General features: G+C 37.6%; 1 protein-coding gene across 1 annotated transcript in view; it reads left to right on the top strand.

Moving 5' to 3' along the window:
- Nucleotides 1-15,363, top strand: part of MYH15 (myosin heavy chain 15) — a 90,549-nt gene extending 75,186 nt beyond the window's left edge. Inside the window, exons 39-42 of the mRNA XM_087966535.1 lie at nucleotides 86-190; nucleotides 1,411-1,506; nucleotides 2,639-2,776; nucleotides 14,133-15,363. Of these exons, the coding sequence (XP_087822661.1) occupies nucleotides 86-190; nucleotides 1,411-1,506; nucleotides 2,639-2,776; nucleotides 14,133-14,150 (357 nt within the window). The 3' untranslated portion in view covers nucleotides 14,151-15,363. The remainder of the gene's footprint in view (nucleotides 1-85; nucleotides 191-1,410; nucleotides 1,507-2,638; nucleotides 2,777-14,132) is intronic.
- Nucleotides 15,364-23,118: the final 7,755 nt, after the last annotated feature.

Here is a 23,118-nt window from a genome sequence, read left to right as displayed (position 1 = left end):
GTTACATCTACAATCTATGTATTTGTTCATCTTGAGCTCAGTGTTATGGTAAACCCAATCTAACAATATTTCTGTATTGGTGCAGATTCGTGAGCTAGAAAATGAGTTAGAGGCAGAAATTCGTCGAAATACTGAGTCTCAGAAAGGAGTCCGCAAATATGAGAGGCGCATCAAGGAGTTGACTTACCAGGTAATTCTAGTTATCTTAAAATATTGCGGTAAAATAACACATTTTTTTTATACACTCATGTATATAAAGCAACATTTCTTAAGAAATTCTGACGAAATATTGGTTGCAAAAAGCAACTTAAAGCATGCCTGCAATTCTGTCCTATATCTACTATATATAGCCAAAAATAGCTTTGGATTATGGAGAATAGAGACCGAGGTGTTGAAGAGAGAAAAAAAGAAAAGGTTCTACTTTTACTAGAAACATTTCCTTCTAAAATCCTGAATACTTCCTGATTAGAATGGAATGCAGAAATGTCAGTGTGAAAGTTTGGAAGTAAAGAATAGAATATTTGGTACAAGAACTATTTGTTCTTGAGGATTATTATTATAATTATAACTATATTATTCAAGGACAAATAACTTCTTTATCACAATTTTATTTATTAGCATTAAGTTAACATATTACTATAACATACATTTATGTTATTAATCTTTGTTAAATAATTTAGTGTAACATTTGTTAAGTTTCAAGAATGAAAAACAGAAATAATTAATAGTATCAGTTAGAAGATAGAGTAAACATTAGGAGCCCATGTTTGCTCTGTTGGAAGATGACATACTTCTTTCTATATTAAGTGTGAAGCTTTTTCCCTAAAATGGTATTAAACTTAATAATTCCTTTAAAAAGCCAACTCTAGGTTGGAAAGTAGTCCTGAAAAAAGTACAATTAAAAGTACAGTTAACTGATATGGCCTATAGTTATTGTCCCAACAGACAGTATAAGTGATAATATCATCTTCAGTTATAGCAGATGATGAAATTGTACTTGTGTCCTTCATTTTTTAAAAAACAACATATAATTAAAATGTGCAAGAGTGTATGATTAATCCATTAGTTTCTTCTCATGTGAACAGTGGTGATATTTTGGTTAATTTAAATACATACTACATGTTTGTATTTTACTGCTTCTTGGAAAGAAAGGCTACCATTTCCAGCTATGATAGAAATTATGATTCTTCACCTATTCTTTCCTTTACTTTCATTTGTTGATATGAGATAAAATGCAGCAGTCCGATGTAGATCATCCTGAGCTACCTGGAGGAATGACAAGATGAAATGTAATAAAAATATCTTAAGAAACAACATTTAGACTTCCAGTAAAGCAAACTGCTTTACCTGTTAGGCTAGCATTTGTGCATAGCTCATGGTTGCTGATGTTAATACTTTATTTATTAAAAGGCAGAAGAAGACAAAAAGAATTTGACAAGAATGCAGGAGTTAATTGATAAATTGCAACTGAAAGTAAAAAGCTACAAGCACCAAGCAGAAGAAGCTGTAAGTAGTATAGTAATCATTATTGTACATTTAGTTTTTAGTTTTTCCACTAAATTTTATTACATTGCATTTTTCTATTTTTTTTATGTTATTTCTAAAAATCCTGGAGTTTTCCTAGATCATCTTATATTGCCTTCTTTTGTGTCAATGGGCACATTTTGGCTAAAGAAGTACAAGAACATCAGAAATACAGGAAAGTAAACTTGGAATGTGTACCATTGTATATAAATACAATTTCATCCTTCAGAATTGAAAATGTATGATACATTACGGGATGGAATCATTTATCTTAGCATGATAAGTAGAAGAATTCACTCTATTTTCTGTTTCTGCCTCAGTAGAGAGTGATAGATCTTGCTTATTACCCTGCAGAACAGAAACAAAGCAATCTGTGTGTTTACTGAAAGCTGCAATCCCGTGGGGCATGAAGTGGTTGCATACCAACTTACACACAAGATTTTCTCAAAGATAAATCAGTCTTCTTACAGCAATGCAATCGGGTTAAATTATGTTTCTTCCTTAAAATCTGGTTGTTATTTTTGCTGAGTCGCAAATCCACTTTATATATTATTACCTTTTTTTATAAACCACAATGGTTAGATTTATCCATTATGCCAAGTCAAAACCAAACAAACCAATTATGAAACGTAACTCATTGTACCTGTCTGTTATTCTTAAATTATCCTGGACAGACTCATTACAACAAATGTTGAAAATCCTCTACGTTTAGAACATTTGTTATTTTTTCCTGTCTGTAAAAATTGTTGAGTTTTGCTAGGCCATCTCTTCTCCAATTGAAGGCTTGAAATCAATATTCCTGACATCCTAAAGTCCCTCCTTAGTAACTTCATAGATTGGTATAAAGGAAACTGCTTTCTATCATAATATCATTAAATATTTAACAATGAAGTACAGCAACCTTTCCAAGCTTAGTGCCTTTTAAGGGTGTAGAATTACAATTCCCATAAACCCCTGGCCAGTGGATGTGATAGAACTTTCAGTTCAATATATCTGAAAGGCAGTTTGCTATGTATAAACCTGATTTGTCTTGCCTGTATGTTTCAAAGGACCTTTGCTTCTTGATTGTCAAAGTCAAATATTTTTTACATCCTTATATATTTTTCTCCAACAGGAAGCTCAAGCTAATCAATACCTTACAAAATATAGGAAACAGCAGCATGAACTTGATGATGCCGAAGAACGAGCTGAGATTGCTGAATCTCAGGTTAATAAGCTCAGGACCAAGTCAAGAGACATTGGCATGAAAAAGGTATGAAGTGGAAGAAAATGATTCTGCTAGAATCTCTAAAAGGACAGCAAGGGAGAGGAACAAGAATAGGCAGAGTATCTAGAATCTGCCACTGAAATTAACTTTTTCCAAGGTGAAAGTCATTCCTGATTCTCCTCTGCTTGGTCCCTTTAGAGCAGTGGTTCCCAAACTTTTTCAGTCCCAGGGGTGGGATTCAAATTTCTGTGGGCGTGGCCAGGTGACTGGCAAACAAATGGTCCTCACTTAATGGCCGGTTGTTTAGCAAGTGTTCTAATTTATGACTGGCCTCCCCAGAGATACTTGACCTGTTTTTGGAGTTTTGACAGCCATGCGCACACATACACACACACTCCCTTCATTGGACTAGAATCGGCAAAGCATCTCTGATTAAATTCTACCGTAGTAGTGAATAAAATCTAATCAGAGATGCTTTGCCGATTCTTGTTGATTTGTTTTATTTGTATTTCTTTATTTTATGTTGCTGAATTGCATTGACATGTGTGTCCCTTCTCGTGCACAACCCAGAAGCTTTTGTGATTCTTTGCAACAAAAATTACCAACCTCTGGCTTTGCTCTACTTTTCAAACATGCTGCCACTGCCGTGCTCTAGGTGCCGGCCCCGCAGGTCCACCCCATTGAGCCCACTGCACTGGAGGGACCTGCCCAAGCAAGTCAAGTCAATGGGGTGAACCTGAGAGAGGGAAAGAGAGAGAGAAGAGAGAGAGAGAGAGAGAGAGAGAAGGAAGAAAAGAAAGAGAAAAGGGAAAGAAAGAAAAAGGGACAAAGAAAGAGGGGGGATGGAAGGAAGGGACAGAATGAAAAAGAAATAAAGAAGGAGGGAGGAAGGAGGAGAAAGATAATGAGATATCTATTCTAGTCCAATCACCTGCTCCAGCAGGGTTAGAAGGGAGTGTGCGTGTGTGTTTTCCTTGTAATTTACCAGTACATTTTGGTTTTGCCTTCTTCATAATTGGCACTTTAATGCATTGGGGAAAAGTAATTTTTTAGGGTGCAGATCTGGTCCAATGGATCCTGTTTAAAGCCTCAACAAAATGTGAGAGCTTCCTGATAGTCTTGACCATGTTTTTTTTGTCCACAAAACCTTTAATAGAAGCCAAAGATGTTTCAATGTGCTGGCAAAGATGTTTCAATGTGGAAAAGGTCCTCAGTTTAAACTAGACCTCATTTCAATCTGATGCAATATCTCTCTCTCTCTCTCTCTCTCTCTCTCTCTCTCTCTCTCTCTCTCTCTCTCTCTCTCTCCCTCCCTCCCTCCCTCCCTCCCTCCCTCCCTCCCCCCCTCCCAGACTGGCTTTGCTCTACTTTCCCGATGTGCCTGCAGGGCTGGTGCTTCGAACTTGGATGGATGGATGGATATATAGATAGAGAGACAGAGAGACAGAGAGAGACAGATAGGTAGGTAGGTAGATAGATAGATTGTAGATAGATAGGTAGGTAGATAGGCAGGCAGGCAGACCTTTTGCATGAATGTATGGATAGGTAGGTAGGTAGGTAGGTAGGTAGATAGATTGGAAGATAAGTAGATAGATAGATAGATAGATAGATAGATAGATAGATAGATAGATAGATAGATAGATAGATAGATAGATAGATGATAGATCTATATTGGTAGATAGGTGGGTAGGTAGATAGACAGAAAGACAGGTAGGCAGGCAGGTAGGTCAGTAGGCAGGAAGGCAGGCAGACTGACAGACAGACAAACCTTTTGGATGGATAGATGGATGGATGGATGGATGGATGGATGGATGGATAGATAGATAGATAGATAGATAGATAGATAGATAGATAGATAGATAGATAGATAGATAGATAGATGATAGATAGATGATAGATAGATAGATAGATAGATAGATAGATGATAGATAGATCTTTATTGGTAGATAGACAGATAGGTAGGTAGGTAAGTAGGTAGACAGAAAGACAGCCAGGCAGGTAGGTAGGTAGGCAGGAAGGCAGGCAGGCAGACAGGCAGACCTTTTGGATGTATGTAGGTATGGTATGGATGTAGGTATGGATGGATGGATGGATGGATGAATGGACGGATGAATGGATGGACAGACAGACAGACAGAATGCGGCAGCGGCGGCACTTTGGGAAAGTAGAGCAAAGCCAGAGTGGGAACTGAAGTCCACACAAGTTGCCAAGGTTGAGAAACACGGACTGAATATATCAACCCAGCTATTCTGATTTAGAGTTTAGCATGCTGTTTGATTCTGGCTTAGTCAATAAACTATGGCTAAGATCTTCCTGCTCCTTAATGCAGCTGCCCCTCTGCCCCTTCTCCAGCCCCCTGCCCCAGTTCTTTCTTTGGCACCCAATTTTGCAATGCCAACCTCTCCGGGGCAGTGATGCGGCTGACTTGACCCTCTTTGCTTCGACCCAAGGTCCACTTCCATTGGGCCAAGCAAGGGGAGGTGCTCTGCACATGCTCAGAGACTCCCAACTTTGGGGAAGCGCTCCGCCCATCTTTACGCTCTGCCCAGGAGGAGGAAGGCATGCAGAAGCAGCCCAGACAACAGAGGTGGAGGGAACGATCACTTGGAAACTAAGCAAGCAAGCAAGCGCAGGGCTCAGTCAGAAGAACCGGGCTGCAGAGGGAGGCTAAGTTCTAGGTCCTGGCCAGCCACATAGAACTGAACCAAACCGATCCATGCGCCTTGGAGAGCCGCAGCTGCACCCACCTGCATCCTGTGCGCAAACCCGGCTGGCTGGAGAGGTGGAGGCCGGAGGGTGCTGCGTGCTCCCTTGTTCTCCTCCAGGGAAGGGGGCCCGAATGCCGGACTACCCACCCCTTCCACTGTGCGCCTTGGGAGGGTTTTGCTTTTGGGTCTTCTGGAGCGTCTCCACTGCTTCCACCGGAGAGGGCAGCCTGCAAGCTAAGACCCCCCCTTTCCACCAATTCCCACCTCTCCCCCCCCCCAGGCTTGGCAAGGCTCACTGTGTGCGGGTTCTGCATTTGAGGTGCCGGCTATGGAGTGATGAAATAGTCAAAGGGCTGCGTGGCCAGCAGTCAGTGAGCCTGCAGGACCAGAGCCTCAAACGCCCCCTGCCACCTCTTAGCGCCCCATTGCTAGCTCCCTTGCCTCTTAGCGTCCCCTAAGGCATCTCAACGCCCTCCAGGGGGCAGTACCGCCCACTTTGGGAACCACTGCTTTAGAGGAAAAGGCTATTCCTGTCAAATTCATTCCTGTGAAATGGGATGAGACTTGAGATTCAAAAATGGAGCATTGGAACACTAAGTTAGAGTTTTCCATCTAGATGTCTTGGGTACCCCCCCTCCATTTGTCAACCATCTAAATATTCTCTTAATGCATCTGAAAAACATCATGGTTGGAAATACTATGCTAGGCTGGAGTGAGTAATGCCCCACTCTTTTGCTCTCGCTGAGCTAAAAATAGTACATACTACATGAGTATCACTTGAAATAAGGTGCTATCTAATAAGAAGATATTATTTCAGTCTGGATTATTAGTATTTAAAAAGGTATCCTTTTTAAAAATGTATTAATCAATCATGCTTTGCCCATGTAATTGTACTTTTAAAATGACTGTAATTAATATTACAGTTAATAACTAAAGATGCAATCTAGGAGTATTAAAATAATTTGGGAGTTAACAAATGATTTTTTAAATTCAAATTTGTCCCACAAAACAGCTTTAAAAGTGGTTGTTAATAGTGTAACTGATTTTAATACTATGGGCAATTAAGTTTCATGTTATCTTTTTTATCATGTTATTTTCTCCGATAGTAGTGGATATTGACAAAAAGAAATTATTCACTGACTTTACCCAGTGAAAGCTCCAAAAAGAACAGTAGAGACTCAAGGAATGGCCTCTAGTGGCAAATTGCATAATCATTGGTTGTTGTCATGGTCACCATTCTGAGGGATCCCCAGAGGCCAGTGGAGAACATAAAAATGCCTTCAGCCTGTATAAATAACAAAAGCTCACAACCTCACACACTCTATAACAGACATAGCAGACTCACTGCAGACTCACCATCTCTGCAGGTTGTACGGTGTTTACATGTCCTGTTGCTTCCTTTTTTAAGCAGTTACAAATATTACAATAAAATCACAGCTTAGTGTTATAATATAGGGAGGATGTGCAAAATCTAGCAATTTTTGGAAACTTGGAGGCAGTTAACTTTTTTCCAATTCAAAATGTAAAAATTTTACATGCAGAATATTTAACCTGACTGCCTGTTTTTCCCTTGCAATCTTGCCACTTTCCCTTAAAATATTAGTCATGAGACCACAAAAAGAGCTTTGTTTTTATCTACATTCTGGTCTCACGAAGGCCAAATGAATACCCAAGAGAAGCATGTGAGGGCAATTATGTTATTTTCAGAATTCTGCTTCTGATATTTAAGTATTCAAGAAGATATTACAACCTGAAATTCATTTCTGTTATTGGATGAAATTTACATTAAATAGGTTTGTGAATCAGACCTGATATCAGTTAAACCACAGATTTAATGTTTGTAGGTGTTAAATTCAATTTTGCGCGTCAAGATGCCATCCTTATTTTAACAAGAACCACTTCTGGGAAGACACAAAAAGGCATTGAATGACAAATCTCAATGTGACACTAATTTATAAAATTGTGCTTCTTAGCAATATTTTATTTGAAAGATTAGAAGAGTTTCACTTCTCAATTGGTTTACTTTCCATAATCTAATTGTAAGTAGGTGCCAGAATTAGTGGAAGGCTGGTCAGTAATTTGAATTGAGCAACTGTATCAGTGAAGACAACAGAAGCTGGTTACACAATTGTGTTGCTTCAGAAACTCTCAGAATCAAGCAGCTAGATTGTGAAGAAGAGGACAAGCATAGATGTAAGACACACATATTCTACTACACATTGTGGGCAACAGTATAATATACTAGTATAGAAAGAAATGGATTTTAATGACAGTAGAGGAAACAGGCAGCTGATATGAAGAAAAATGGCTTTGAAAGTTGAAAGGTTGTGTGGTATATGGCAAACCTTTTGATTTTGAGGCTGTAATGACAGATTGGATGGCATCATTGTACTGCTGCAGATCTTTTTAGAGTTCAGTTCACTAGCTGGGGAAGTTTTGGCAAATATAAAGGTAAAGGTTCCCCTCGCACATACATACTAGTCATTTCCAGCTCTAGGGGCGGTGCTAATCTCCGTTACAAAGCTGACGAGCCAACACTGTCCAAAGACATCTCGGTGGTCATGTGGCCAGCATGACTAAATGCCAAAGGCGTACGGAAACACTATTACCTTACCACCAAAATGGTCCCTATTTTTCTACTTGTATTTGTATATGCTTTCGAACTGCTAGGTTGGCAGAAGCTGGGACAAGTAATGGGAGCTCACTCTGTTACGTGGTGCTAGGGATTCGAACTGCTGAATTACCGATCTTTCTGATTGACAAGTTCTGTGTCTTAGCCACTGAACCACCATGTCCCTTTTGGCAAATATAGGCAGTGGTAAATATTGGTAGGCAGTGAAGCTGGTGAGGCTGACTGGCATACAGGTATCTTTCTGTTCTGAATATATTAAGCAACAGCATAGGAAGATTTACAGTAGTTATTTCCAATTCTTAAGCAGAATGCCTGTACAAAAAGGCCCATCCATAGATTAAGCAAATAACAGATAACAGATAATCAGAGTTGGAAGGGACCTTGTAGGTCATCTAGTCCAACCCCCCCACCCAAGCGGGAGACCCTACACCATTTCTGACAAATGGCAGTCCAGTCTCTTCTTGAAAGTCTCAAGTGGCTCTCCCACAACTTCCGAGGGCAAGCTGTTCCATTGCTTGATTGTTCTCACTGTCAGAAAGTTTCTCCTTATTTCTAGGTTAAATCTCTCCTTGTTCAGTTTCCATTCATTATTCCTTGTCTGGCCTACAGGTGCTTTAGAAAATAGCTTGACCCCTTCCTCTCTGTGGCAGCCCCTCAGATATTGGAAGACTACTATCATGTCTCCCCAGTCTTTCTCTTTAGTAGACTAGCCAAGCCCAGTTCCTGTAACCATTCTTCGTAAGTTTTAGTCTCCAGTCCCCTAATCCTCCTGGTTGCTCTTCTCTGTACTTTTTCTAAAATCTCAACATCTTTTTTATAATGTGGTGACCAAAACTGGATGCAATACTCTAGGTGTGGTCTTACTAAGGCTTTATAGAGTGATATTAGTACTTCCCTTGATCTTGACTGTATCCCTCTGTTAATACAATTTAGGATTGCATTAGCTTTTTTGGCTGCTGCTGCACACTGCTGACTCATATTTAGCTGGTTGTCCACTAAGACTCCAAGATCCCTCTCACAGTTACTGCTATTAAGCCTGGTTTCACCCAGTCTATATGTGCACTTTTGTATTTTCTTGCCTAAGTGTAGGACTTTACTTTTCTCTACATTGAATTTCATTTTGTTAGATACGGCCCAGTGTTCTAGTCTGTCAAGATCCATCTGGATCTTGAGCCTATCTTCTTGGGTCTTAGCTATTCCTGCCAGCTTAGTATCATCTGCAAATTTGGTAAGTTCCCCTTCTATTCCCTCATCTAAGTCGTTAATGAAGATATTGAAGAGTACTGGGCCTAAGACAGAACCTTGTGGCACCCCACTGCTTGCTTCCCTCCATGTAGACTTAGACCTATTAAGGACTACTCGTTGAGTACGGTTTGTCAGCCAGTTGCGAATCCATCTAGTGGTGGTGCTATCTATTCCACTTTTTTCTAGCTTACTAAGAAGTAGGTTGTGGTCTACTTTATTGAATGCCTTGCTGAAATCTAAATTTCCCAGAAGCCTCTTTCCCAGAAGGAGAAAGCATTTGAAGGAAAGGCTCATTCCTAATCTTGTCTCTGTTCTTTAAGCATTATGTATTGGGGCTTTGTTTTTCTTAAAAGCACACTGCTGACTCATATTTAGCTGGTTGTCCACTAAGACTCCAAGATCCCTCTCACAGTTACTGCTATTAAGCCTGGTTTCACCCAGTCTATATGTGCACTTTTGTATTTTCTTGCCTAAGTGTAGGACTTTACTTTTCTCTACATTGAATTTCATTTTGTTAGATACGGCCCAGTGTTCTAGTCTGTCAAGATCCATCTGGATCTTGAGCCTATCTTCTTGGGTCTTAGCTATTCCTGCCAGCTTAGTATCATCTGCAAATTTGGTAAGTTCCCCTTCTATTCCCTCATCTAAGTCGTTAATGAAGATATTGAAGAGTACTGGGCCTAAGACAGAACCTTGTGGCACCCCACTGCTTGCTTCCCTCCATGTAGACTTAGACCTATTAAGGACTACTCGTTGAGTACGATTTGTCAGCCAGTTGCGAATCCATCTAGTGGTGGTGCTATCTATTCCACTTTTTTCTAGCTTACTAAGAAATAGGTTGTGGTCTACTTTATTGAATGCCTTGCTGAAATCTAAATTTCCCAGAAGCCTCTTTTCCAGAAGGAGAAAGCATTTGAAGGAAAGGCTCATTCCTAATCTTGTCTCTGTTCTTTAAGCATTATGTATTGGGGCTTTGTTTTTCTTAAAAGCAGTAAGCATTTTAAGCAAAGTTCAATTTTGACTTGTTTCCCTATTCTTAAAAGCAGTGAACCTTTGGCATAAGACCTATTGTTAGACTTGTACCTATTCACTCAGTGCTGAGATTAATATGTAGAAATTGTAACATTGGCACAAGTCTCACATGAGTTACTGTAATCCTTATGGCCAAATTTAAATAGATGATAGTGAAAGTGATATTTGAGACATATACCAAACCATTATGGTGCCTATACTGTCAGAACTGCAAATGTGTACCCCAAAATTCCATTTAAATCAGGTATCAATTGTCAGTGGAATTAAGATATGCTATTACTCACATTATGTGCATAACCTGGGTTATCCCAACAGCTAACTTTAAAGAACACCAGCTACATTGTCACTTCATAAGAACATACAAATGATAGGCTGTTGAAATATTGAGTGCCATCCTGATCACCCATTTACAGGTAATGCTGGTTAGTAAGACCTTCAGATACTCCTGACTGATCCTGAGTTGCAGTAGATAAAGAACACAAAGTAGGGATCATTTCCTGCCTTCTCAAAGTGACCCCATGCAATTCCATTTCCTCATTTCTTGAGTCAGCCCGAAGCCTACAATTTTGTTGCCACACCAAACCAAAGGTTCAGTGGAAGAAGTCATGCACTACCCCTTAATTGAGGAGACCTTGGAGAGAAGTGTATATGTGCATGTTGTGCATGTTGTGCATATCTGCACCCCTATGTTATTCTTGGCATTTGCTAGTTCTTGCCGTTTTCTTGGCAATATTTTCAGAAGTGATTTGCCATTGCCTCCTTCTAGAGCTGAGAGAGACGCTGAGAAAGACTGGCCCAAGATCACCCAACTGGCTTCACACCAGGCAGGATTAGTTCTCCAATGAAGAAAAATATTTGTAGCTCAGGGCTGAAATGAGGGTTCCTTGGTGCTCTCTGAGCTTGGTTGTTTTCTTGCAGATATTTTATTACCCAAACTAGGTAACACTATCAGTGCTTCTAATGCTACTGATAACGTTACTAGTTTGGGAAATGAACTGTCTGCAAGAAAACAACTAAGCTCAGAGAATACCAAGGATCCCTCAGGACTAGTATTCACAATCTCTGGTTTCTAATCTAATGCCTTAACCACATAGCAGACTGGCTCTGAAGAAGACTATAAATACCATGAGATTTTTCTCCAGAATATCAGCAATGTTCTCGTCTTTCATTGTGGGGGAGGGGATTTTACTTCCTGTTTGCTGCATTTGCTGCTACTGGCACAGATAAAATCATCTTGCTATTGTCTCCAGGACTTTTCACCCTCTCTTCTGATGTTGGTTGCATAGGATCATTTCTACTGTACCACACTGAGACTAGTCTATCAAGAGGGAAGAGGAAAGGGGTGTTTTGAAAGTATGGAAGGCACACCCTTCCTTATCCTCCCCTTCTAGAACCCCTGTCTTATTAATATGCAAGTTATATTAATATGCAAGTATGTGTTGCTGAGAAATATTTAAACAAAAACAGGAGAATGAAGGGGAATAAAAGATGCAATTGAGTGACTGAAACAAGTGCAGAAAGACTGAACATGGAACTTAAAAGCAGGCATTAATATTCTATAGAGAAGACTCATAATGTTTAGATAAGAATAAAAGTACATGGGTATGAAGAAAGGGAAAGAAAATCACCATCAAGGGCAGAAGGAAGTAAGAGTGGAATAGTCTTGCTTGCACAAAGAACAGCAACATGTCCCTTTATGAATATTTTGATAGGCAAGAGCTGAAAAATTCTCCTCATATTGTTAGCAGTGGATTGTACCACTTAGCCCCTCTCAGTTGCCCCTAGGACCAGGGGTGGGATTCAAAATTTTTAACAACCGGTTCTGTGGGCGTGGCTTAGGTGATGGGTGTGGCTTGGTGGTCATGTTATTGGCCAACTCAATATCACTCACATTGAGGCATGCATCTCCTCGCCTGGCATCTCATGAATGTGGGGATGCTTCAACAGTCGTAAGTGGGAAAAATGGTCATAAGTCACTTTTTTCAGTGCCATTGTAACTTTGAATGGTCACTCCACACAAACAAAGTACCAGCAAAGGAGGGGGGAAAACTCCAGAGAAATTCTTGAGACAGGAAGTCTGGTCCTGCCAAGAATGTAATAAGGGTTAACGGAGAGGCAGTTTCTGTAAGCAATACCAGAATGTTTCCTTCCTGCCTTCCTTACAGGATTAGGCCAGTAATTTCTTCTAATAACCGGTTCTCCGAACTGCTTAGAATGTTAACAACCGGTTCTAGCGAATAGGTGCAAATTGGTAGAATCCCACCCTGCGTAGGACATATGCAAAAAGTCAGTTGAAGCAGCAATCATTGTAGGATATAAGAAGTATCATCAGCACAATTTAATTTGGATGCAAGCTTTAGATAGTCAAATGTAGAAAATCTTCAGGAAAACCATTTGGACACCAGCTATTGAAACAAAAAGGATTCTGGGAAAAAGAAACCAGTAACTAATCTGAGTGCAAGTAACTTCCATTCTTACTACATTTTCTCCTTTACTGTAAATTTTGACCTGGCATTTCGTGATATTGTATCAATGCAACAGAGTTAGGAAGGATCATAAAATGAAAGTGGTTAACTGTCATATATTCCCTGTTTTACTTTTAGGCAAGCAAACTTGAGGAAAATGACAGAAAAGTGGTTAAAGAAAGGAGTGTACTTACTCCAGTATATTCCAGATACTGAATATTTCATTTGTCTTACATATAAATCCTCCATAGCAATATAAACATTGCTAAAGATGTCTGACACATTTTAATGATGATTTGGGAGCCAAAATATTAGTTCAGGATACCATGAATTATTATGTAAATATCAGATTAAGAAAATATAAAAGAAGAACTCATGCTGAAGCTACTACAAATGTTGCAACTACACAGCTTTTTGTAATGGAGGTAGTTTTATCAAACAGTTACTTTACAAGCCTTGATGTAAACATGTGTTAGTTACCCCACAGTGTGGCTGCTGTACCATGGTAGACTAATTTTCTTTTGAGATTTTTTTATTAACTGTAATAAAATTTGTGTTTTAATGTCTCAGACAACGATTTGAGGATAATGTTATGCGTGTCTAAAACCCCAGAGAAATGTATGCCATGATGTGCTTCAAGAACTCTAAATAAGTGCTAGGATAATCAATGAGCGGAAGCAGACATACCACAGGTTTCTCACTAAACAGTAGTTGCTCACAATCCAGAGATAAGTACTTCAGGCACAGACAGATGTCCTTAATGCTCTACCTGTGAGCAAATCAAGTCTTGGATGTCACTGTTTACCAAGCAATTATGCATGGAGCAAGTTACATGTCTTAAATATACATGTTTTCTTATGTTAAAGTGTTTTCCACATAGGGAACCAAAGCTACTAGCCTTTGTAGTCATAGTCAGCTCATATATGCCCAACCAGAACCCATATTTCTTCATTGTTTCAAAATGGCACTAGTGAGGAACTAAAAACTTTGTTTTCATTTTTAATAGAAAATTCTATACATATTTACTCATAAGGAAATTTCTCTTACAGGGCTACTCTCATAGTGTTAGCATAAAAAAATACTATTTTAAAATTTTGTGTAGGATACATATAGGATCATTGGTCCATCTGACTAATATGTTCAACACTGGCAGGCAGAAGTTTTCAGGTTCTAAAACATTTTTTTACTTTAGCTGCCTAAACAGAGAATAAAGGATTTTCTAAATGTAATCTGCTGCATCATATTTGTTTCCTATTGTTCTTTCCTTACCATTTTAATTTCTATTGCATCTAAATTGTCTTTGTTTTATGATATTTCAGGTTCACAATGAAGAATAAACATACTTTCCTTGAATAAGTGATGGTTGGAATAGTGTTCACAAAGAGCACTCATCAATACTGAAGCAGAAAAAACTGATTTTTAATTAATAAAAATCAACCTCTATACTGCTATTGTCCTTGCTCTATTATAAAAATACATTTTTCAAGGTTTGACGTAAAAATGTTTCATTCTGTTCACTATTTTGCATGTTGAAATTCATTTAAAATATTGGAGAAAAGGGGCACACTTCAGTAGAGAATGTATTTTGAGTAATCCCTGCTGAAACTAATGGAAATTGCTCAGCAGCTGTGCTTTCTTTCAAGTTCTTGCCTCTTTACTAGCCTGATGAATCACATCACCAATTATGAACAAACCAGAGGTGCTCACATAGCTTAAGGTCATGGTGATTAAAAGCAAAAAAAATGTTTCAGAAAGTAGTAAAGCAAATTAAATTATCCTGAATCAAGCCTTAGTGTTTTGGTAAGGTAAATATTTCAAGGATAATCATGCATAAAGATAGATTCCACAAAAAGAATGATTAAAGAGCAACCTTAAGTAATGTTCGATTGCATAAATGACCCCAAGAACTACAGTAGTTAAAATACGTTCCAATATTGTATCCCAGTGGAACATATCTTCAAGTTTATCCTTAACATTTTGTTCAGCAGAGCTTCAGAGCTTATTTGACTGGTAATAAATAAACCAGTAACTAGAAGGAAATGGCTCATCAGCTTTACTAATTTTATCATATGAGAAAGTGCTAGGTATTTCTTCCTTTCATGTCACTTCAGTTAAGAACTTTGAATGGAAAGGGACATAATTTGGGATTGTAGTCACATATGCAGGTCCTTCTTACAATACACGTGGATATTACAAATAGGCTACCATTATAATTTCTTGTTCTGGAAGGTTCCGGACCTTATTACTCTTAATTTTGTTACATCATCATTTGTGTCTTTTTTTAAATTTAATAATAACCCAACTTTCTATTTCCTGGCCTCGTTCCACCAACACTATTAAACCAAGGAATCACTAATAATTAATGGGTTTGGGCTGCAACAAACATGGTAACTGTATTAAAAATCATTATTTGGGAAATATAGTGTTTTTATTTGTTTTGTGCAAAAATATATATGATATTTCATGAACTCTTGGATGTTACTGAAAAACTATCACATTATCAGCCCTTCCTCTTTGACCAGCAAATTGTAGTTGATTGGAAATAAAAGAAGCAGGGGAGCTCTGGAACATTTGATTCAGATTTTTAATTCTCAAACATTTGCCCTGTACCACAAGTCACTCGTTTATCATTTTTTTGATTACCTCAAAAAACATCCTATGGAATAACAAAACCATAAACATTCCTTGCAAGCCAAATGTAATTTTATTAAGAGATAAAAGCAACAACAAAAGGAACTCCTAAGCTGCACAAATGCCAACAGAGATAAAAAGAAAACCCATAATGGGGAAGAATATTAACAAGTGAATCAGGAATGCACAAGTACATCAGCAAACTTTGGCTTCCTTCTTCATCTATGCCAGGCACAAAGGTGGGGCTTCTAATTAGACTCTGTCAGGCTGAAAGAGATTAGTTACTTCCATAAACCAAGAATTTTTCAGAACAAAGAATTTGCTCTTTTCACCATGGTTGATCAAGATATCAGTAGAACTTTTATAAGGCAAGCTAGGGGCCTTGCACAACAATACATTCCCATAGTTCTCATGGGAATTATGAATGCAAGTAGCAGTTATGAATACAAGAGGCATCCGGAGCTAAAACCTCATTCTGTCTTGAGGACTGAGCATAAAAAATGCCACCTCAATTTTAAATATCCAAATACCTCTCATACAATAATGGCTATAATAGCTATTGGAGTTCCCTTAAGCTCATGTTAATCACTGCTGTTCTTATTGTATCGTTGTATCTTATTGTATCATTGTTACATTATTAACCATATTTCATCATTTTAAAAAAATGTGAAAAGGGGTGCTCCAAAATACATTGTTATGACAATAATTGGAATCCCTCTGCCCGTACACGTGAAGGACCCTTGATGTCCATCATGGCTTGAAGCATCATATGCTACATAGGATACATAGTGTTCAGGGAGCTGACTGGTTGGGACCGGCCTAGCTTCTGTTGAGTCCTTGTGGTAGTTGAAATCTTTTTTAGGTTTTAGGATTATGGCTTTCTCTTTAGTCTTGATGTTTATTTACTTTTGGAATACATAAGATTATTTTAATTATAGCATAAGAATTAGGTGTTCTGTCCACTTTAGAGTCATCATCAGTTGCAATGCTTGCACAGAAACATGTCTGTATTCCCACAACACAAGTGATTAGAAAAAGTTAGTTGAACCTGTATATGATGTGTTTGGGGGTATTTTTAATTCTGCCAAGGTTATTTGAAAGTACACTAATCTCTTGTTGGTGTTCTCAAATTCAAGTCCTTCCCTGGCCCAGATAAATATGATGTAAGAACAGAACCTGTTAGTGAATTCTGAATACAATAAATGACAAAAGTATACCCCTGTCACAGAGTTTTATTTTTCTTAACTGAACTGTAGCAAAATCTATTTGCTACAAAGAATGGCATTTTTCATTATCCTGACTTTGTATTAAGACACGCACTATAATATTAGCTTCAGCATTTTAGCGGTACTTTTTCACTCAAAGTTATACCCTTCACATTGACAACATTGTCACACAATGGCAAAGATTTCAATGCTTTATTCATAGTAATTGACAGAGTAATTAAAGTTTTAAAAGAGTGAAAGTGTTCTCAATACTTCTAAAAAGACTAGGAAAAGATGAGCATCTCATCTCCATTTTTTAGCTGAGCTTATGCCAACCTTCTTAATACAAAAAGAGTTTTTGATAGAATTAATTCAAACTTTCGATCTGTAATAATTTTAAGTTTCTTCATTACAATTTACCTAGCTGGGGTTCATAGAACAAAAGCTGCATACATTGTTCTGCTGCTAGCCAGAAATTCCACAAAAAGAAGACCTGCTGTTAGGATCAGTATAAAAGGACCCTATGTTCAACTTAATGAATCTCTCAGAACTCCCACACTGGAAAAGAATGAGTTGAATTATGTGGTTCTGTATGACTGATTGACATATTGCACTAAGTCATCAAATGTGCTTTACGAATCACAATGGCTGGGTGCATATGGTACTCTGTGCCAAATCTCAATAAAACCTCATGATGCATGATGCCACTCAAAGCTAACAAAAATATCTATTTCTTTCTGGTGTTTTGAAAACATAAAATATTGGTCTGGTAGAAAAGAAATACAAAACCAGTACTTGAACATATATTTTAAAGAACAAGTAATATAGTGCAACAAATGTTTAAAATTTAAGAAATAGCAGTTTCCCCAGGTGTTTTTACTACTTATCATTAAATATACAATTTCAGGCTTTTCATTGATTTTTAAAGATAGAACAATATTGGACCAAAAAGAACTAGATTCAGATATATATTTAGCCAGTATCACCACTTGCATCCTTATCAGTTGCTTCTGCTTTCATACTAATCTATCTCAGAGAGGAATTGAGCATACTACCATGAGACTGTTGGAGGAAAGATGACATATAAACAAACAAACAAACAATGTTTGAAAATTGACTGGTCAATTTTGTGCTTGGGGGAAAGTAATGTAAAATTTAAGTGTTTGATAATTATTATTAATTTGTTTAGGTGCCTCAAAAAGATATATTTCACAGGAATTGGCAGAGCTAATATAAATATTATACTTAAATATTATATGAAGTACAGTGTAAATATGCTTGGTGGAATGAAGAAAGAAAGAAGCTATAAAGAAAAATGTATATAAGAGAGTAAGAGCAGCAAAGCCTGAGGAGTAGAGACATATTATATAATATGTATAGTGGGGGGGGGGGGGGGAATGTGGAAAGAATGTGGCTACAACAAGGTTTTGCTTTGCTTAATTTACATTTGAGAATGCTATATAAGCTACAGCAGATTCGCACAGGTGTTTTCCTTGTGTATTTTGTTTTATGCTGGCCATTAAATGTAATATATATTTATTCTGTATTGTTTTGATTTTTTGTTTGATGTTTTTATGCTGTACCAGAGTCACTGGTTGATATGGGCCGCTAGAGAAATTACATAAATGAAACAAATAAAGTAAACTAAGTTAAAAAAAGAAAAGAAAAAGAAAATGCAAAGCTATTTTGATGGGTTTTTAAAAAAATAGTTTTAAAAGATGTTGAAGAACATTTAGGGAAGACTGTCAGCAGAAGAAACAGAATTAAGAAAGTAATGAACTGGTTTGCTATTAAAATGGACTGGTGGAAAACTAAAAAAATATTTAGAGATTATTACAGGGATTATAGTCCTATGTCAAAGGTAGGAACTGAAGTTGTAATAATTGTTAGTCATCAAGAAAAACAGCCAAAAAGGAAGTGAAATGCTGTTGAAAAATGTTAAACTGAAAACAGTTAAGATATGAGTATATTTTGACTACAAAGGGTCTATTTGACTTCTTCATTGAGTGTGTGAAGATTGTAATTAAAGATGCTGCTATTGTTCTTTATACAAAGAAAAATGTAATTCTGGAACACAAAAATTACTGAGGTATTAGTTTGTTATGTGTCTGGAAAACTGTTGGATATAATCCTTCCTAAAATGGTTCAAGAGGAGAAAATGAGCAAAATTTGGGAAATGAAATATTATTTTATGCAAGACAGAAGAGCATGTACCAGAATGTTCCTCTTTAGCAGATCACTAAAAATAGTTGATCATGAGAAAATAAGATATTTTGTTGTTGATTTAGAGAATCTGTATGCTAAAATCAGTAGGTTTGAATTATAGTACATTTTGCATGAACATGGTATTGGGGTTTGTTCTGGATTGTGATAAATGAAAACAAATCTGAGAATAAATGGAAAAATTAGCAAATGGTTTATCACCAAACAGGGAATAAGACAAGGATGCACAATGTCACTTGATCACTTAATGTATTTATAGATCAACGTATAATATATGGTTATAACAATATTATAATAATAATAAAAGACTCAAGGTCCATCCCACCCCTAAAAGAACCAAATGGTAAAGACTACAATGATGACACCATTAAAGCCAACATCTTTAACACATTCTTTGGCTCAGTATTTGTAAGCAGCAATGGATCATGCCCAATATTTCCTAGTCGAACCACAGACAACTACAATCATCTAATACACATATCGATTTTACAGAAGACAATGTTGAAAAAGCACTACGCAATCTAAAACCATCTTTATCTATTGGACCAGACAGAGTTTGTGCCTACTTCTTTAAAAAGCTATCCACTGCCATAGCTGAACCTCTAAGCATAATCTTTGAAAATCTTTCAGGACCAGCTCCTTGCCAAACCTATGGTCACTAGCCACAGTCATTCCCATCTTCAAAAAGGGATACCCCAGCCTAGTTGAAAATTACAGACCAATCTCTTTATGCTGCGTCACCTGTAAAGTCATGGAATCAATTATTAACCAATCCATTATCCTCCACTTAGAGACAAACAACCTACTCTCTAACAAACAATTTGGTTTCAGAAGAAAACTGTCCTGTAACCTGCAACTCTTGCACTGTAAAAACATATGGACTATACAACTTGATCAGGGCAAAGCAATTGACGCAATTTACATAGACTTCTGTAAAGCCTTTGATTCAGTGGTACATGACAAACTACTCCTAAAACTAAGGTGTTTTGGTATCTCTGGATACCTGCATAACTGGATAGAAGCATTCCTGTTAAACAGGCAACAAATGGTCAAAATTGGGAGCGTCCTATCAAATCCTGTACCTGTCAACAGTGGTGTCCCCCAAGGCAGTGTTCTAGGACCAACTCTCTTCATACTCTATATTAATGACCTCTGTGATTATATTAAGAGCAACTGCGTTCTTTTCGCTGATGATGTAAAGCTAGTCAACACCACAGACAATGCTGCTACCCTTCAAAAAGACCTTGACTATGTGTCAGAATGGTCAAACAAATGGCAACTTCAAATCTCAACAAATAAATGCTCTATCTTACATATTGGCAAAAAAAATCAGAAAATAAAATACAAGCTGAATAGTCAAGACCTTGTTGATAACAAAAACTTGGTCAAGGACCTTGGAGTACTCATCTCAAATGATCTAAGTGCTAGAGCCCACTGTAACTACACAGCCAAAAAGGCATTAAGAGTTGTTAATCTAATCCTGCGTAGCTTTTTCTCTGGTAATATCACTCTACTAACTAGAGCATACAAAACATTTGCTAGACCAATACTTGAATACAGCTCATCAGTCTGGAACCCACATTACATATCTGATATTAATACAATTGAGAAAGTCCAGAAATATTTTACGAGAAGAACACTCCTCTACTTGTAGCAGAATACCTTATGCCACCAGACTTGAAATTTTAGACCTAGACAACCTAGAACTATGCCGCCCTCGGTTCGATCTAAGTATAGTATATAAAATTATATATTGCAATGTCCTACCTATCAATGAATACTTCAGCTTCAACCAAAACAATACAAGAGTACAAAATAGATACAAACTAAAGATAAACCGCACCAAACTTGATTGCAGGAAATACGACTTCAGCAACAGAGTAGCCAATGTCTGGAATACTCTACCTGACTCTGCAGTTTCTTCCCCAAACCCCAAAATCTTCAACGTTAGACTGTCTACTATTGACCTCACCCCTTTCCTAAGAGGTCTGTAGGGGGCGTGCATAAGCGCACCAAAACGTGCCTAACATCCCTGTCCTATTGTTTCTTTTTTTTCTTATTTGTATCCATTTTACATATTTATAACCATGTTTATACTTATACCTGTTATCTAATAATTGTTTGACAAAATAAATAAATAAATAAATAAATAAATAAATAATATGGTTCTGATGACATAAGAACAATGTGGGTTTGAAATGTGAAAGTATGTGTATCTTTGTATAAAGGTGACGCTGAAAACTCCAATAATTTGCAAATAACGTTATGTAGCTTGTATGTTAGTGCAAAAATAATCTATCAGCAATCAAGATAATTATGTTTGACATGTTTGAAAAGAATGATGCTAAATTATATACAAATGGTGAAAAATTAAAGCAAGTAGATGAATTTATGTACCTTGACAGAATGCATGATGGGAAAAAAGAAAGAAATATTTTAGCAACTGAAATCACTGATAGAAACTTAGTGGAGAGTCTGGTGGGAGGAATGACTATTTATAAGAAGCAATAGTGGCTGGGTCTAAAAGCAATTTGTTATATGGAAATGAAAATTATACATGTCGGGAGAAATGGTCAGATGAATGTAGTAGGTTAATTAGTTGATTCTGTTTCTGTCAATAATCAGCATAAAACAAGATGCAATACAATAAAAGCACGTGCTATTACAGCATTCTCAAACAGAAATAAAATAAAATACCAGATTATCAACACTAAATACATAAAGCTATTTCCAAAATATGTTATAAATATTGCTTGAACATAAAGCAACAAAACAGTAATTTAAACATGCAGTATAATATATAACAAATCTAAAATACTAGGATTCCGTTTCTATAATCTGACAAGAAATTAAATAGTGACTCCCTATTTGGACCCTGCAGGCAATATAACAATATTTAGAGACATTCAGGGGAACTATATTTTTCTGATGAAATAACAAATCCTGAACATATAATGAGTCTAGTTGCCTTGGGTGATTTATTATTAGAGGGTTTATACAACATGCACGAATATCCTATAAAAGAGTCAGGAAGGGGGGAAAGAACAGCAATGGACTGAATATTGATCATACACAATCATTATATTTATTTATTTATTTTATTTATTTGATTTGCCAATTGTTTACAAGATAATAAGTATAAGTGAATACATAGTTGTGAATACATGAAATGGGTACATATAAGAAAAATAAAAGAAGAATAAGAGAAACAATAGGACAGGGACGGTAGGCACGTTGGTGCGCTTATGCATAGGTAATCTTCACTTAACATGTATTTGTTCTGCCCATTTTGAAATTACATTGCCAATGAAAAAAGTTGCAACCAGTCCTTGAATTTATGACCAATAATCAGATGATAAACATTTGAGCCAGCTCGCATTTACAACTGCCCCTGTGTTGCGTCCCCTGTTGTTCCAGATGACCTTCATTGCTTTTCGTGTCTCCCCTTCACTGGACTCACCATCCTGGACATCCTAGGGAGGTACCATGGTTCTGAGACTTTTTGCCATTGGTGTTTTGGGGGCTGCTTGGACCCTCCATATCCTCCCTCACTGCAGCAACTGCTCCCAATGAACTCTCTCATGCTTCACTGGTCTCCCATACACCCTCCTCCAGCCCATCTGTGCTTGTGCTGCACCTCACCAGTCACCCACACGCTCTGATGCACCCTTCCCCAGCCCATCTGCACTTTCCCGGTGCTTCCCTCATCACTCAAACCCTCTTATGCTTCCTCCCTCAGTCCATCTGAATTTGTACTGCACCAGACACCCATGCAACCTTGCATAATTGGCAGCAACCACTGACCTGTCTGCTGGCCTGCTTGCAAGCCACCTGGGAATTGGAAGTTCCTACTGTCTTCTCCACTGATTTTTGTTATTGGAAGCCAGCCAGAAGTTATGTGGAAGTCCCAACCCAATGACCCATAGTGATTCATTTAATAGTGATTGCTGATGCTAAGTGATATGGTAATATGACATCGTGGTTTATGACTTCACTGCTTAGGGATGGAAATTTCAGTTCAAATTACCAATGTTAATCCAGAACTACCAGCATACAGTATATAGAAAAATCTTAGTGCCCTTCCCAGGTAAACCAGCTTTTCCTGTCTGAACAAGGAGAAGACTTGAGATAGCCTACAAGCAGGACTGAGCTGCTGGGGGTTCTCATGGGTTCAGGAGAGCCCCTAGCTAAGATTCTGTGCAATTTGGAGAACCCCCAAATCCCACTCCTGGCTGGCCCCGCCCAT

This window comes from Notechis scutatus, chromosome 5 (assembly GCF_049901735.1).
Source record: "Notechis scutatus isolate UNSWTSFEM ecotype Mainland chromosome 5, rNotScu1.2, whole genome shotgun sequence".
In the NCBI taxonomy this organism is placed as follows: domain Eukaryota; kingdom Metazoa; phylum Chordata; class Lepidosauria; order Squamata; family Elapidae; genus Notechis; species Notechis scutatus.
Note: the sequence above shows the minus strand (reverse complement) of the source record. Positions and strands in the feature narration are given on the sequence as shown.